Genomic DNA, 12463 nt, shown 5'->3' with positions numbered 1-12463 from the left:
GGGGAGGCGTGAACCGGTGCAGATGCACTCAAATCAGACCGGAGAACCGTGACTGAGAATGTAACGTCGGGAAGCGTGTTTGCGAAGGCGCGGCCAGGCGGTGATATTCAGTTTTGATTTGATGAATGATGAGAATCATTGAATTTGATGAGAATGATTTGATTTGAATCTATTTATTTATTAATTTATCTGAGGTGCCGGAACACAGTTCCGGACCGTTCCGGCCCACTTTAACCCCTGCATTTACTGAAGGAAAAGAATAGTGTTCATTTTAGGTAAGTATGTCACAAGTATGTGAATGCCAGACCACACAAGAATGGAGATTGGCTCTATATAGCCTATAACACTCAGGAGATCACTGGAGAATACATAACACAATCACAATCACAATCACTAAGACGACAATTAACACTGAACAAAGAACTGAAGGCTTAAATACACTAGGGAGGCTAATCAACAGAAACTAAAACAGGTGCGTAACATAATCAGTAACCATGAAAACTAACTAGTGACATGTGACAAATGGGAACAAAGGAAACAGGAACTAGAACTAAACCAAAACAACATGCACATAACCGTTTTTTTCCACTGACCTTATTTTACTCATAAGTTGAAAAACCCCATTATAAAACCTCATAGGAAAATCTCGAGGCAGCCAGTGGCGAATTAGTCTTCTGGGTTTTGACGTCATCCCTGCACCACTCTATTTAGCTTCTTATCTAAATTTCTCTATCTAAAAAATGATAATTCTGTCTTCCCTTACTCTCCATCATGTCTTTAAAACATTTCATATGACTTATAGGATAATGCCCATGCTGCTCTTACAGTGATATAACGACTTCTGTTTCGGTTAGGGTTAGTGTTAGGTTACTATGATCACCGCAGACCAAGACTACAAATTCTAATTTGTTTGTAACCTTGTTTGATCTCCATTCAAATTGTTTCCATTGGCACTTGGCTAAAAGCCAGTTCATTGTCTGTCCATTATGTACTTGCAGACGATCCAAAGACACTTAACCAGCAGTCATCCATAAAATCTTTTTGAATAACCTTACACAAAACTTTGTTTGTTTTGTGTTTCTTCCTTTCACTAGGAGTATCTGCCCAGCTTACAAACACCCGGCTGAGGAGGAACACTTCTGTCGGTACACCCTTCTGGATGGCTCCAGAGGTGAGACCCATTGGCAAGTCGTTTGCAAAGCATGGAGGTGACTTTGTGGACTGCGAATGTTTTTGTTAGCTTAGTTTTTTTTCCATAAGATTTCCATATGAGAGAGGGGAAAAGGACTATAGCTCTGAAGGTGTTTTGAGTTTCAAAAGACATAATTTCCATATGACTCGAGGGTAGAGGCTTACGTGCCTCAATTTGTTTTAGGTGTCAATACAATCAAAACACAATCAGAGATTTATCATTAGTGCACTTTTAGATTCCTAAACATCTGCAGTGTACATTCTGGGTTCATTTCTGGACTAATCACATGGATTTACCTTACACACTATTTGTGTTTCTAATTCTGAGGTAAGACCACCTGCATTCCATTCTCTGGTTTCTTGTTTTCTATACTGTGCAATTTTATAGATCAATAAAGAGATGTAAACGTAATGCGCTTAATGGATAAATAAGCCATTTTGGTAACACTTTTTTTTACAGTGTCCTTGTTATACATGTTACATGTAGTTACTATAGTAATAGCTATAAATGATGCATAATTACATAAAACTAACCCTAAACCAAACCTTAATCCTAACCCTAAACCTACATGTAATTACTTAATATTACTCAGTACATAAATGTATAATTACACTTCAACAAGGGCACCTTAAAATAGTTTAATCAACATTTTTTCATCATTTTATACAGAAAAAAACTATTTAATTTGTAGCTCTTTTGCCTTAGATCCATTTAATTTCTCTCATCCTGTTTAATCATATATATTTTTTTTTATATTTTCAATATTTTTATAAAATTAACAAGCTGTGCAATATTCCTTTGTATTTTCTATACTATTAAGCATATGTTGTTATGTAATTATAAGGTCATATAGTTAACATGCAAAAAATAATAGAAACAAGAACGCTTAATTTAATTTCAGAATGTCATTACCTTTGTAAAATGTCTCTGAATTTAATTTAAAAAGGTAACACTTTATTTTAAGGGACGTTACACATTACTACGTTACTTACTTGAGTAATAAAAGTAAATTATGGATAGTTACAAGTAACGAACCCTAAACCAAACCCTAACCATGACTCTTAAGTACATGTAGTTTATTAATATTACTCATTACTTATTTGATTAAGTACAATGTAACTACATCACCTTAAAATAAAGTGTAACCAAAATAATTGCAATTCAAAATTCCAACTGATTAATTGAAAGGGAGACCATTCATACATTTTATCACTTGATCATTTGAAAAACTGTCTTTTATTGAAATTTTTCTATTTCTGTTTTTTAAATATAAATAAATACTATGCATTATAATAAGTAAATAGGAATTTAAATTGGTAAAGCGGAACTGTGTAAAATAATTTACAAAAAATGTGCTCTTCTCCATTTTTGTGGCATTTAGTAATGCACTCTGGTTACTGTGTTCAGCAGTCAGGGTCCGTTATGAACATTTGAAGTTGAGTAATGAATGTGTTTGTATGTTTGACCAGGTCATCGCGTGTGAGCAGCAGCTCGACTCCACGTATGACGAGCGCTGTGACGTGTGGTCTCTGGGTATCACTGCCATAGAGCTGGGTGATGGAGACCCGCCCCTCGCTGAACTTCATCCAATGAGAGCTCTCTTCAAAATTCCGAGGTGAAACGCCTTCATTTTAGTACATTTATGACACTTTTTGAGATTCAGACACAAAGGAACCTCACAGTCCACAGAGTCACGTTTGTGATTTTAGCACAGAGATGGATGACACTGCTGTATAGTTGGGCCTTGGAGCTGTCAGAAATCAGATTTTTTTTTTTTTTTGAGGTTATAGCAGCTTTAATGGATGTCAGATTCTTGAAATACATGTATCTTTGTGGATGCAAGAAAGAGACCAAGCAATTTTTCTTTCCATTGTGCATCAACTTGTCTGAAGGTGAAATTTGATTGTTTACTGTTTTCTGAGACAGAAACTGTTATCACTAGTGTCATCTTGATGGTACAGCACTTTTGTGTTCTAATACACCTTTCTCTCTCTCTCTCTCTCTCTCTCTCTCTCTCTCTCGCTCGCACGCACACACACACACACACACACGTATACAGCATCCATTGATTGAGCTCTGTGCTGTCAGAGCAGTGGTGTGTATGGGGGGGTATAATCACAGAGCGGTGTGGTAATGTTTTTGACTGCTCATATACACACTGCAGGCAGTCTTTGTTGAGTCTCTCAAATGTTCCCGTTTCCTGCTTAGAAGAAAAAACACACCTTACACCCCTCACCCATCCAGACTGATTACGAGCAATGCAATGTGACAAAACTGGAACGCAGCCATTATAATCTCAAATTTGTATATTCTCAAAATATTTCACTCAAGATTAATTTTGAAATGTATTTGGATATACACTAGCACTTTATTTTACAGTTCTGTTCTGCATGTACATATAGGTGCTTATTATAGCAATTACAATAACTGGCTTATAAGGCACTAACTCTGAACCTACCCTTAACCCATGTAGTTACCTTATTACCTAGAACATTCTTGGGTAAGTACATGTACTTTCAAATAAATGTAACCAACATTTTAAAATGTTTCTGAAAGAAGTCTCTTCTTTTTTTGGCATTTATTTGATCAAATATATATATATATAAAAAAAAACCTCTACTTGTAAAATCTTATTACTTAAAATAATCATTTAAAATAATCATTTAACATAAAGCTTTTCTATGTTAATGTATGTTAAAAAAGCTGAATTTTCAGCATCATTACTTTAGTCTTCAGAGTCACATGATTCTTCAGAAACATTTCTGATTATTATCAATGTTCAAAACAGTTGTGCTGCTCACTATTTTTCTGGAAATGGTGATACCTTATTTTTTTAGGATTCTTTGATGAATGCAATTATCAAAAGAATAGCATTTATTTGAAATATAATTTTGTTGTTGTTGGTTTTTTACTGTCACATTTAATGCATCCTTGCTAAAAAAAATATATATATTTTTTTTAAACAACAACATTTTGAGCAGTAAAGATTTATAGTTCAGATTAAATGTATATATTCATAAAAATATAATAATATTTAATTATAAAATAATAATTATAATTATAAAATATATTACATACATAAGAAAAAAAAATATATATATTTCGGTAACACTTTATTTTAAGGTGACGTTGTTACACATTACTACATGTACTTACTGGAGTACTTACAGTAAATTATGCATAATTACTAGTAACTAACCCTAAACCAAACCCTAACCCTAACTCTATAGTCAGTACATGTAGTTAACTAATATTACTCAGTACTTATGTGAGTAAGTACAATGTAACTATGTCACCATAAAATAGTGTAATGTTTCTAATATTAATTTAAATCAGATCATTTTGTATTGCTAATTCTTAAAAAAAAAAAGTGTCTTTTAGTTACTAAATCCAAAATTGATCTAAAAGATTGCATCAAAATGAGTCTTTGTTTTGGGTAGTGCTCTGTTATATCTTGCCACTCCATATGTGTCTTTTTTAGATCCCCATTTTATTGCAGGACTGTCATGTTTCAGGTTTGCATTAGTCAGATTTGAGCTCATGTTTCTTATGTTGAATGATTTTGTCTTGGGTCGAATCCTAGAGTTGATCTGGTATGACGGTGGCACCGCAGGGTTTGAGAGTTGGTGCCCATTGAACTGCACTAGGCCAGTGGCACATGCTGATGGCATGTTAAGTGTTACGTTTGTGTGACCCAGATTAGAGCAGACTAAGCCTCGAGCCATGGAGCATGTCTGCGTTCAGCCCCCCCCCCGGCCACCAACAAAGCAAACCAGGAATACACACATGTAGCGAGTGGACAGGAGCTTAAGCCAAAATGAACCAGAAATAAACACATCCAATGACATGCTCAATCTGAATATGCCACTCACACGTGAACAGGTGCAAATAGAACAAAAAACTAAGGGTATTCAATATTTAATGTATTCCACTTGCAGTGTATTAACATACAAAAATATTAAAGGCAGCCATTTTTTTTTTCATCAAGAAATTAGTACTTTAATTCAGCAAGGATGCATTAAGTTGATCAAAAGTAAGTGAAGACATTTATAATGCTTCAAATAAATGCTGTATTTTAACTTTCTATTCATAAAAGAATCTTGAAAAGATGCACAAAAGTATGAAGCAGCACAACATTGATAATAAGAAATGTTTTTGAGCTGATTTAAGTGTTTCTTAAATCAGCATATTAGCCTGATTTCTGAAGGATCATGTGACTGAAGACTGGGGTAATGATGCTGAAAATTCAGCTTTGCATCAAAGAAATATATATTAAAATAGAAACGTAAAAAAATAAATAAATAATTAACTGTAACCATTACATCTTACCGACCCCACATTTTTAAAATATTGATTATTTGCAGCTTTTATTGGTGACATGATTAACCAAAACAAAAGCAAAAACACATCCCAGCCTACTTTACTGCTGTTTTCTTGTGGTTTTTGAATGCCGTGCTCTTAACATTGTGCTTTAAATTGCAGATGGCATGTTGTTTTCATCTGTAATCTTTTTGTTTTATGCTGCTGTGTTTTCGATAAGGATGCATTTTAATAGTCCAAGCGTTCCTCCTGCCGTTTCCATTGACACCAGCTGTTTGTGTGGGGTGCAGCGTGAGATAAGCAGAGATGTATGCCCCCCCATTAGGGTAATGAATCGCTGTCAGAGGCACAGAGCGCGCTCCTGACGCGCTAGCCGTTGAGCTGGAGTACACCTCCTCAACCCTGCTCTCCCTCTGTTAATAGCACCCTTCACCAGGACACCAAATGATGGCTAATTAGCTCTATTGTTCCACAGCAGGGAATGCTTGTCAGATCCTCCGTGACACCGTTTAAGTGTTTATGTCCTTACTTATTTACATGTACAGGGAAAAGCGTTCTGGCAGCCTTCATGGACAAAGCTTTTCACAAGAACACAAAATTACTGAAAATGCTGTTTCACTTGTTCAACCTTAGCCTTGAATAATGGAGACCGGGAATAACTGTCACACTTTTTACCTCATTTAATATTTCTCTTTTTTTTTATTTTATAGACACAAAGCTTCGAGCCTTCACTACAAAACATCACTATTTATTCATTAGTTATCCCCCCCCACCAAAAAAAAGATACAGTTCATTTAACCTGCTGCAGGGCACGTTCTCCCACACACTTGGGATACAAATGGGTACTGATTTAAGGTGAATAACTCTTTTCAAATATGAAGTAGTATCTGAAGTAATACATAGAAATAAATGTTCTACAACATATCTCAATAAATATGGGTTATGGTGGCTTTTCGGTGAAACAGCATCCAAAATAAAATCTAACATAAAGTGTAATTATTAGATAATAAAAAAATTAAAAAAAATTAAAAAAATTTTTTAGAAAGCTATTCACAAACAAAAAAATATTGTGGATATGATATCTTGTACTTGTTGTTCTGAAACCAGCATAGATAACTACTGCTATAGAAAACCAAAAATAGGTAATTTGTGTGATTTGTATAGATCCAAATATAGAGTTTTTGAAATTAGGACCATGTTTTCCACCAAAATAAAATCTCTAGTTTTGTATTGTTATTTTACTGTAAAATAGTATAACATTAATATATTTCTATTTTTATTTGTTTATAATTGAATAAAATAAAAGCAATATCTTAATAATATTATTAAGTAAGTATCCACCTATGGCCACTTATACAAATTACATCCCTGTTTATCATTCATTTGACATTTAAACTTAAATTCTTCAAGTCACTGACATAAGTGACAGTTTGCAGCGGTCTCTCTTGTAGGATATGCAGATTTGGTATATAGACATTTTTCTTTGCGTATACGCTATATTGTCTATCTATGCTTATAAGGACCATTACAATTATTCATCTAAACAGCAGAAAAATTGAAACAGTAATCTAATAATTTTATCAAGTGAGGAACTTTTGAAATTAATGGGATCAATTTGCTGCGAGCGGTTGTCTCCTCAATTCTCACACTTATCTTTGCCTATTTATCTGTTTTTCTCTGAACAGAAATCCTCCACCCACCCTACATCAACCAGAGCTCTGGTCAAACGATTTTAACGATTTTATATGCAAGTGAGTAACACAGATTAAGTGCATTTCTATTTGTATTTGCCAGTGATGCACATAGATTACAAAGTTTAATGGTTGTAAAAGTTTTGTTAGTTTTTCTTTTCTATACCGATTTTGTAAGTTAATTACTCTAATAAAGAGCTTCTCATAAAGCTTCATCATACTCCAATGAACCGCCTACTGTTTTTACCAGAACATTGTTTGTATCTTAATCTCTACAACCTTTAGCTTGTGTTTTTCCTGAATCTGGTCCTTATCATTTGCCATTTGATGTGACATCTTGGACATTTCAGCACAAATTCTCACATTTTTCGATTGTATCCCCTTCAGGTGTCTGATAAAGGATTTTGAGCTCAGGCCCAAAGTGTTTGACCTTCTTCAGCATGTCTTCATCAAACAGATTGTGGGCCGAGAGAGGATATTGCAGATGCAGCTGATGGAGCTAATCGACCTCAACCAGCAAATCGGCGTTATTGAGAAAACAAGGTAATAAGACGTAAATATCAGCTCTAGTGCTTCCTGTGAGTAGTCTTGTTTGATGACATAAGGTCTGGGCTCTAAAGCTGTTGCGTTTGGCCAAGAACCGCCCACTTACTCAGGAAGAGGTCATCGGACTTGTAATCATTTTAAAACTTACATAAACATGTAGATGAAAATATGGTATCTCTGCTGAATGCAGTTTTAGCCATTGTGGCTGGACCAGTTAGAAGGGCCGAGACCCCCCATCATAACCCCTGCTATGCCTCTAATGCCCGGTACACATTGTACGATTTTGAGCTGTCCCAGACGAAAGATGACCAATCGTGGCGATTTCTGTGGTCGTGGCTCCTATACAGTGTTCCAACGTCGTACAGTGAGAGAGGTTCAAAGACAGCCGTTGTCCCGGTCTTGCGACCTTAGATAGCCTGCGATAATTTTCTGACAGTGTCCGAAATATAGCATGATCTTTTCACAGTGTGTTTGCTGCTATAACCTACGTCTACTGACTAGCCATTAAAAATGCAACATGAAATGGTGTATTGATCATGCGACATGGTGATTAAACTTAAAACTACTTACCTCAAGCTCCATTTGCTATATTTTGCATGCCAAATTGGCCTCTTTTCCCTGGCCATGATCTCATCCACATTCTCCTCCTTCGCTTACTCCTCTTTTTTTCAGCGCACATAAAAACCACAATTGCAAAAGTGTGATTCATCTTGCTCTATTTGTTTACCACTAGCACATGCTGATGACATTTATTCTTCTATACTAACTTGCGTCATCGTAGCCTATGATTCAGTAGGTGTCATCATTGTACAGTCTACATACATGTCGTACCCAAGTTTATTATATCCATGTCGTGCAGTGATTTGTAATGATCTTATAGGATTGCCGAAACCGCACAGTCTGAAGCAGGCATTAGATATTAACTTTATTTTTATCATTTAAGCCATCTTGGAATGACAGAAAGGAGAGACAGTGATTCCAGGTATGAGATATTGACTGTCACATGGGCTAGATCAACCCTACTTCCTGTGGATGTAGTAGTAGCAGCTTCCTGTATCTGGCCATGTGTTGTGGCAACTCCTCTTGTTACTTTCCCAAAAGTGTTAATTGTGTACCCAATGTTGTGTTCTTGTGTTTTCACAAAATTTAAATGTGTAAATACATGGTTTGGACCAGCATTAAGGGTCTGCCTACACTGGATACTTGCTTTACCCAGTATTTTTGTTCAACTACATTACATACAGCTTCCTTCTAAGACAGCATTTGTTACTCACAAAAAGCATGCGAGGGCTTGCTATTAGCATGTTGCTAAGCTAACAACATTTGTGTTTGATGTGGAAGGACCTTAGGAAACATAAACAATACATAACACAAAAACTGGGTAAACTAGTTCAGCTATATTATTTATGGGTAAAACTAGCTGATATATTTTAATAATACCATTTAGGATTTGTTTTTGTTTTTTTAAAAGCATAGTAAGTCACCATTTCTTTGTTAGCATATTCAACAAGTTCTTTTTTTTTTTTCTCAAAGTATTCTGAAATTACTGACTACATTAAGGTATCTTTTAAGTCAGCATAATTATTAATACATATGCACATGTGCAAATGTTTTTAAATAAGTCTCTTCTGCTCATCTTGGCTGCATCTATTTAAACAAAAATAAAGTAAAAAGTATTCTGAAATATGATTGATTATTGATATCAATTTAAAAGAACTGTTTTCTATTTGAACAAAATGTAATTTCTTCCTGTGATGAAAGCTGAATTTTCAGCATCATTACTCCAGTCTTGAGTGTCACATGATCCTTCAGAAGTCAATCTAATATGATGATTTGCTGGCCAAGAAACAATTCTGATTATAATCAACGTTAAAAACCATTGTGCTGCTTAATATTTTTTGTGGAAACCATTTTTTCAGGATTCTTTGATGAATAAAATGCTCAAAAGAACAGCATTTATTTGAAATATAATTGTGTAACAATTTACTGTCATTTTACAGTCTTTACTGTCATCAATTTAATGCATCTTTAAAAAATTGTACTGACAAACCTTTGAACAGAAGTGTATTGTATTTGCTTGTTACAGCATCTATTTTTAGTTTAATGACATTGTCAAACTCTTATTGAATATGTTGTGATAATTATGTTGCGTAGCTTTTGAAACAAAGCTAAATAGCTGAATAACCTTGAAATAAAGATAGAAATTAGTTATGGGGCTCTTCAAATGAATTGCAATTTTTATATAACTATTGATTTTTATTTCATCATTAACTTTTAATGCCTTTATCAATAATTCCAACAAGGTCATTTGTATAAGTAATGTATGTGATTTTAACTTCCATGGTTGCTTTTCATAGACTTTAATCCTGTGTTGCAGGCATGAGCGTATCCACACCAAAAAAGGCAGCCACATGAAGTCTCAAAGTCAAACGTGTGATGACGTGGAAGATCTGGCAGTCCTAGAGGTTCTGGATGAAGTAAGAATATATATACACAGGCCCCACAAGAGAAAGGCCAAAGAACACACACACACACACACACACACACACACACACACACACACACACACACACACACACACACACACACACACACACACACACTCGTTTGGATCATCAATACACAGACTCAGGAAAGACAGGAAATTTCCCATCCCTCTGTCAGACAGCCCATTCATTCCATTCATTTTTCTTACATTTTCCAGCAGTATTTTTCAGAGAGACTGTCAAGTGACCATAACTCTTCCTAGCTGTCTTATATTTTAACTGTCAAGTGAATAAATAGACAGATTAGTGAACAATAACAGAGTTTGTATTGGAAAACATTTAAGGTGATCTATCAATTCAGAGGGGGTCTCATTGACACTAGATATATTTTCTCATCCATTATGGCAGCAGTTTTGACAGGAAGCGCTTGAATTATGCCTATGTCCTTGGACTGATGTCACCAGATGGAGACCTGTGATGTGTGTAACTGTCTTGTATGGTCATATTGGGCGCATATGGCAACAAAAAGTACATAGTGTGCAGTAATCACTATGTAAAGAGTTCTGAATGCAGTAGTCTAGATAATGAATCATCTTACTGTGTCTAGGTTCGGTCATGCATGAAAATGGAGACTCCTGTGCGTTATTGGTGGTTATTTTGTTGTTCAGTGGTGTGCAGTGGTTTGATGGGATGGCCATCTGTGATGTGTAATTGTTTCTCTGTTAGAACACAATCACCGAACAGCTACAGAGACGTTACACAAAGGAGAAGATCTACACCTATGTTGGAGACATCCTTATAGCGGTCAATCCATTCCAGAATACGGAGCTATATACGCCTGAGGTGCGTGTATAATATTTCATTATGGATGCCATCAACATTTCATAGTCGGCTACATTCCATTTGCTGCCAAATCTCTCATTCATTTTCTTTCTCACCCGTCAGTTTTGTGTCATTGTATTCTGCAGAAAGAGTGTATATTTCATTTCCCTTTTCCATTCATGCATTGCACATGCTCTCCTCTCTCTAGATTCCCTTGTAAAAAAAAACACCGAAGTACACTTTAGGATACCTTTAAAGAGAGTACTTATGGAAATAATATACTTTAAAAGTATAAAGTTGTGAATTCAAATTTTTTTTTTTCAAGCATTTCAGCTAATTACATGTTTATTGTAATAAAATAAAAAAAAATTATGCAATTAGCTGAACATTAGAACAGTAGAACTTAAGTGTCTTTATGTGTAATTTCATAATTCGGTAACAATAAGGTCTCATTTGTTAATATTAGTTATTGTTTTAACTAACATGAACTTACAATGAGAAATAAATTTGTTACTGTGTTTATTAATCTTTGTTAATGTTAGTTAATAAAAATACAGCTGTTCATTGTTTGTTCATGTTAGTTCACAGTGCATTAACTAATGTGAACGAATACAACTTTTGATTTTAATAATGTATTACTAAATCAAAATTACAACATTAACAAAGATTAATAAATGCTGTAGAAGAACAGTTAATTATTAGTTCATGTTAACTATGTTGACTAATGAAACCTTATTGTAAAGTGTTACCCATAATTCTGTTGTCTTTGAAATATGGTTTGTGTACTGCCAAATGGACTGAAAAGCATTTATGATAAACTAAAATATACTTTAATGGCATTTGTATTTTAACTTTTGTCATGTATTTAAATATGTTTGTAATTTATACATTTGATCTTATGAAGTTGCAATTTGTACATTTAAAATAAGGGATATTTCACCCAAAAATGAAAATTCTGTCATAATTTTCTCACCCTCATGTCGTCCAAACCCGTAAGACTTCATCTTCAGGACACGAATGAAGATATTTTAATGAAATATTGGGTAACACTTTATTTTACAGTGTCCTTGTTACATGTGTTACATGTACTTATCATAGTAATAACAGTAAATTATGCATAATTACATGCAACTAACCCTCAACCAAATCCTAATCCTACTCTAACCCTATAGTAAGTACATGTTGTATCTTAATATTACTCAGTACTTAAATATATAATTACACTGTAACAATGACACCTTAAAATAAAGTGTAACCAAATCTTGTCAAATTAAAACTTACTAAACACTAAACACAAAAAAACTTAAACATACTATAGTTACAAAGTATAATCAATTAGTATGTTAGTCAACACATCAGAGTAGGAGTACTTATTTAAGTATGACAAAACATTATTAAAACAATGA

At 34.4% G+C, this 12463-nt stretch overlaps 1 protein-coding gene and 1 long non-coding RNA gene across 4 annotated transcripts in view; one reads left to right on the top strand and one right to left on the bottom strand.

Moving 5' to 3' along the window:
* LOC309509977 overlaps positions 1-12463 on the bottom strand; it is a 961882-nt gene that overhangs the window by 869708 nt on the left and 79711 nt on the right. The window lies entirely within an intron of this gene.
* myo3a (myosin IIIA) overlaps positions 1-12463 on the top strand; it is a 113159-nt gene that overhangs the window by 60210 nt on the left and 40486 nt on the right. For all 3 annotated transcript variants that reach the window (XM_082184963.1, XM_082184964.1, XM_082184962.1), the window contains 6 exons: positions 1095-1171; positions 2662-2807; positions 7198-7263; positions 7591-7746; positions 10127-10226; positions 10962-11078. In XM_082184963.1, coding sequence (XP_082041089.1) covers positions 1095-1171; positions 2662-2807; positions 7198-7263; positions 7591-7746; positions 10127-10226; positions 10962-11078 — 662 coding nt within the window. The remainder of the gene's footprint in view (positions 1-1094; positions 1172-2661; positions 2808-7197; positions 7264-7590; positions 7747-10126; positions 10227-10961; positions 11079-12463) is intronic.

Source organism: Leuciscus leuciscus, assembly GCF_965113295.1.
Source record: "Leuciscus leuciscus genome assembly, chromosome: 11".
NCBI classification, from domain to species: Eukaryota; Metazoa; Chordata; class Actinopteri; order Cypriniformes; family Leuciscidae; genus Leuciscus; species Leuciscus leuciscus.
This window is presented reverse-complemented; position numbering and strand designations above follow the sequence as displayed.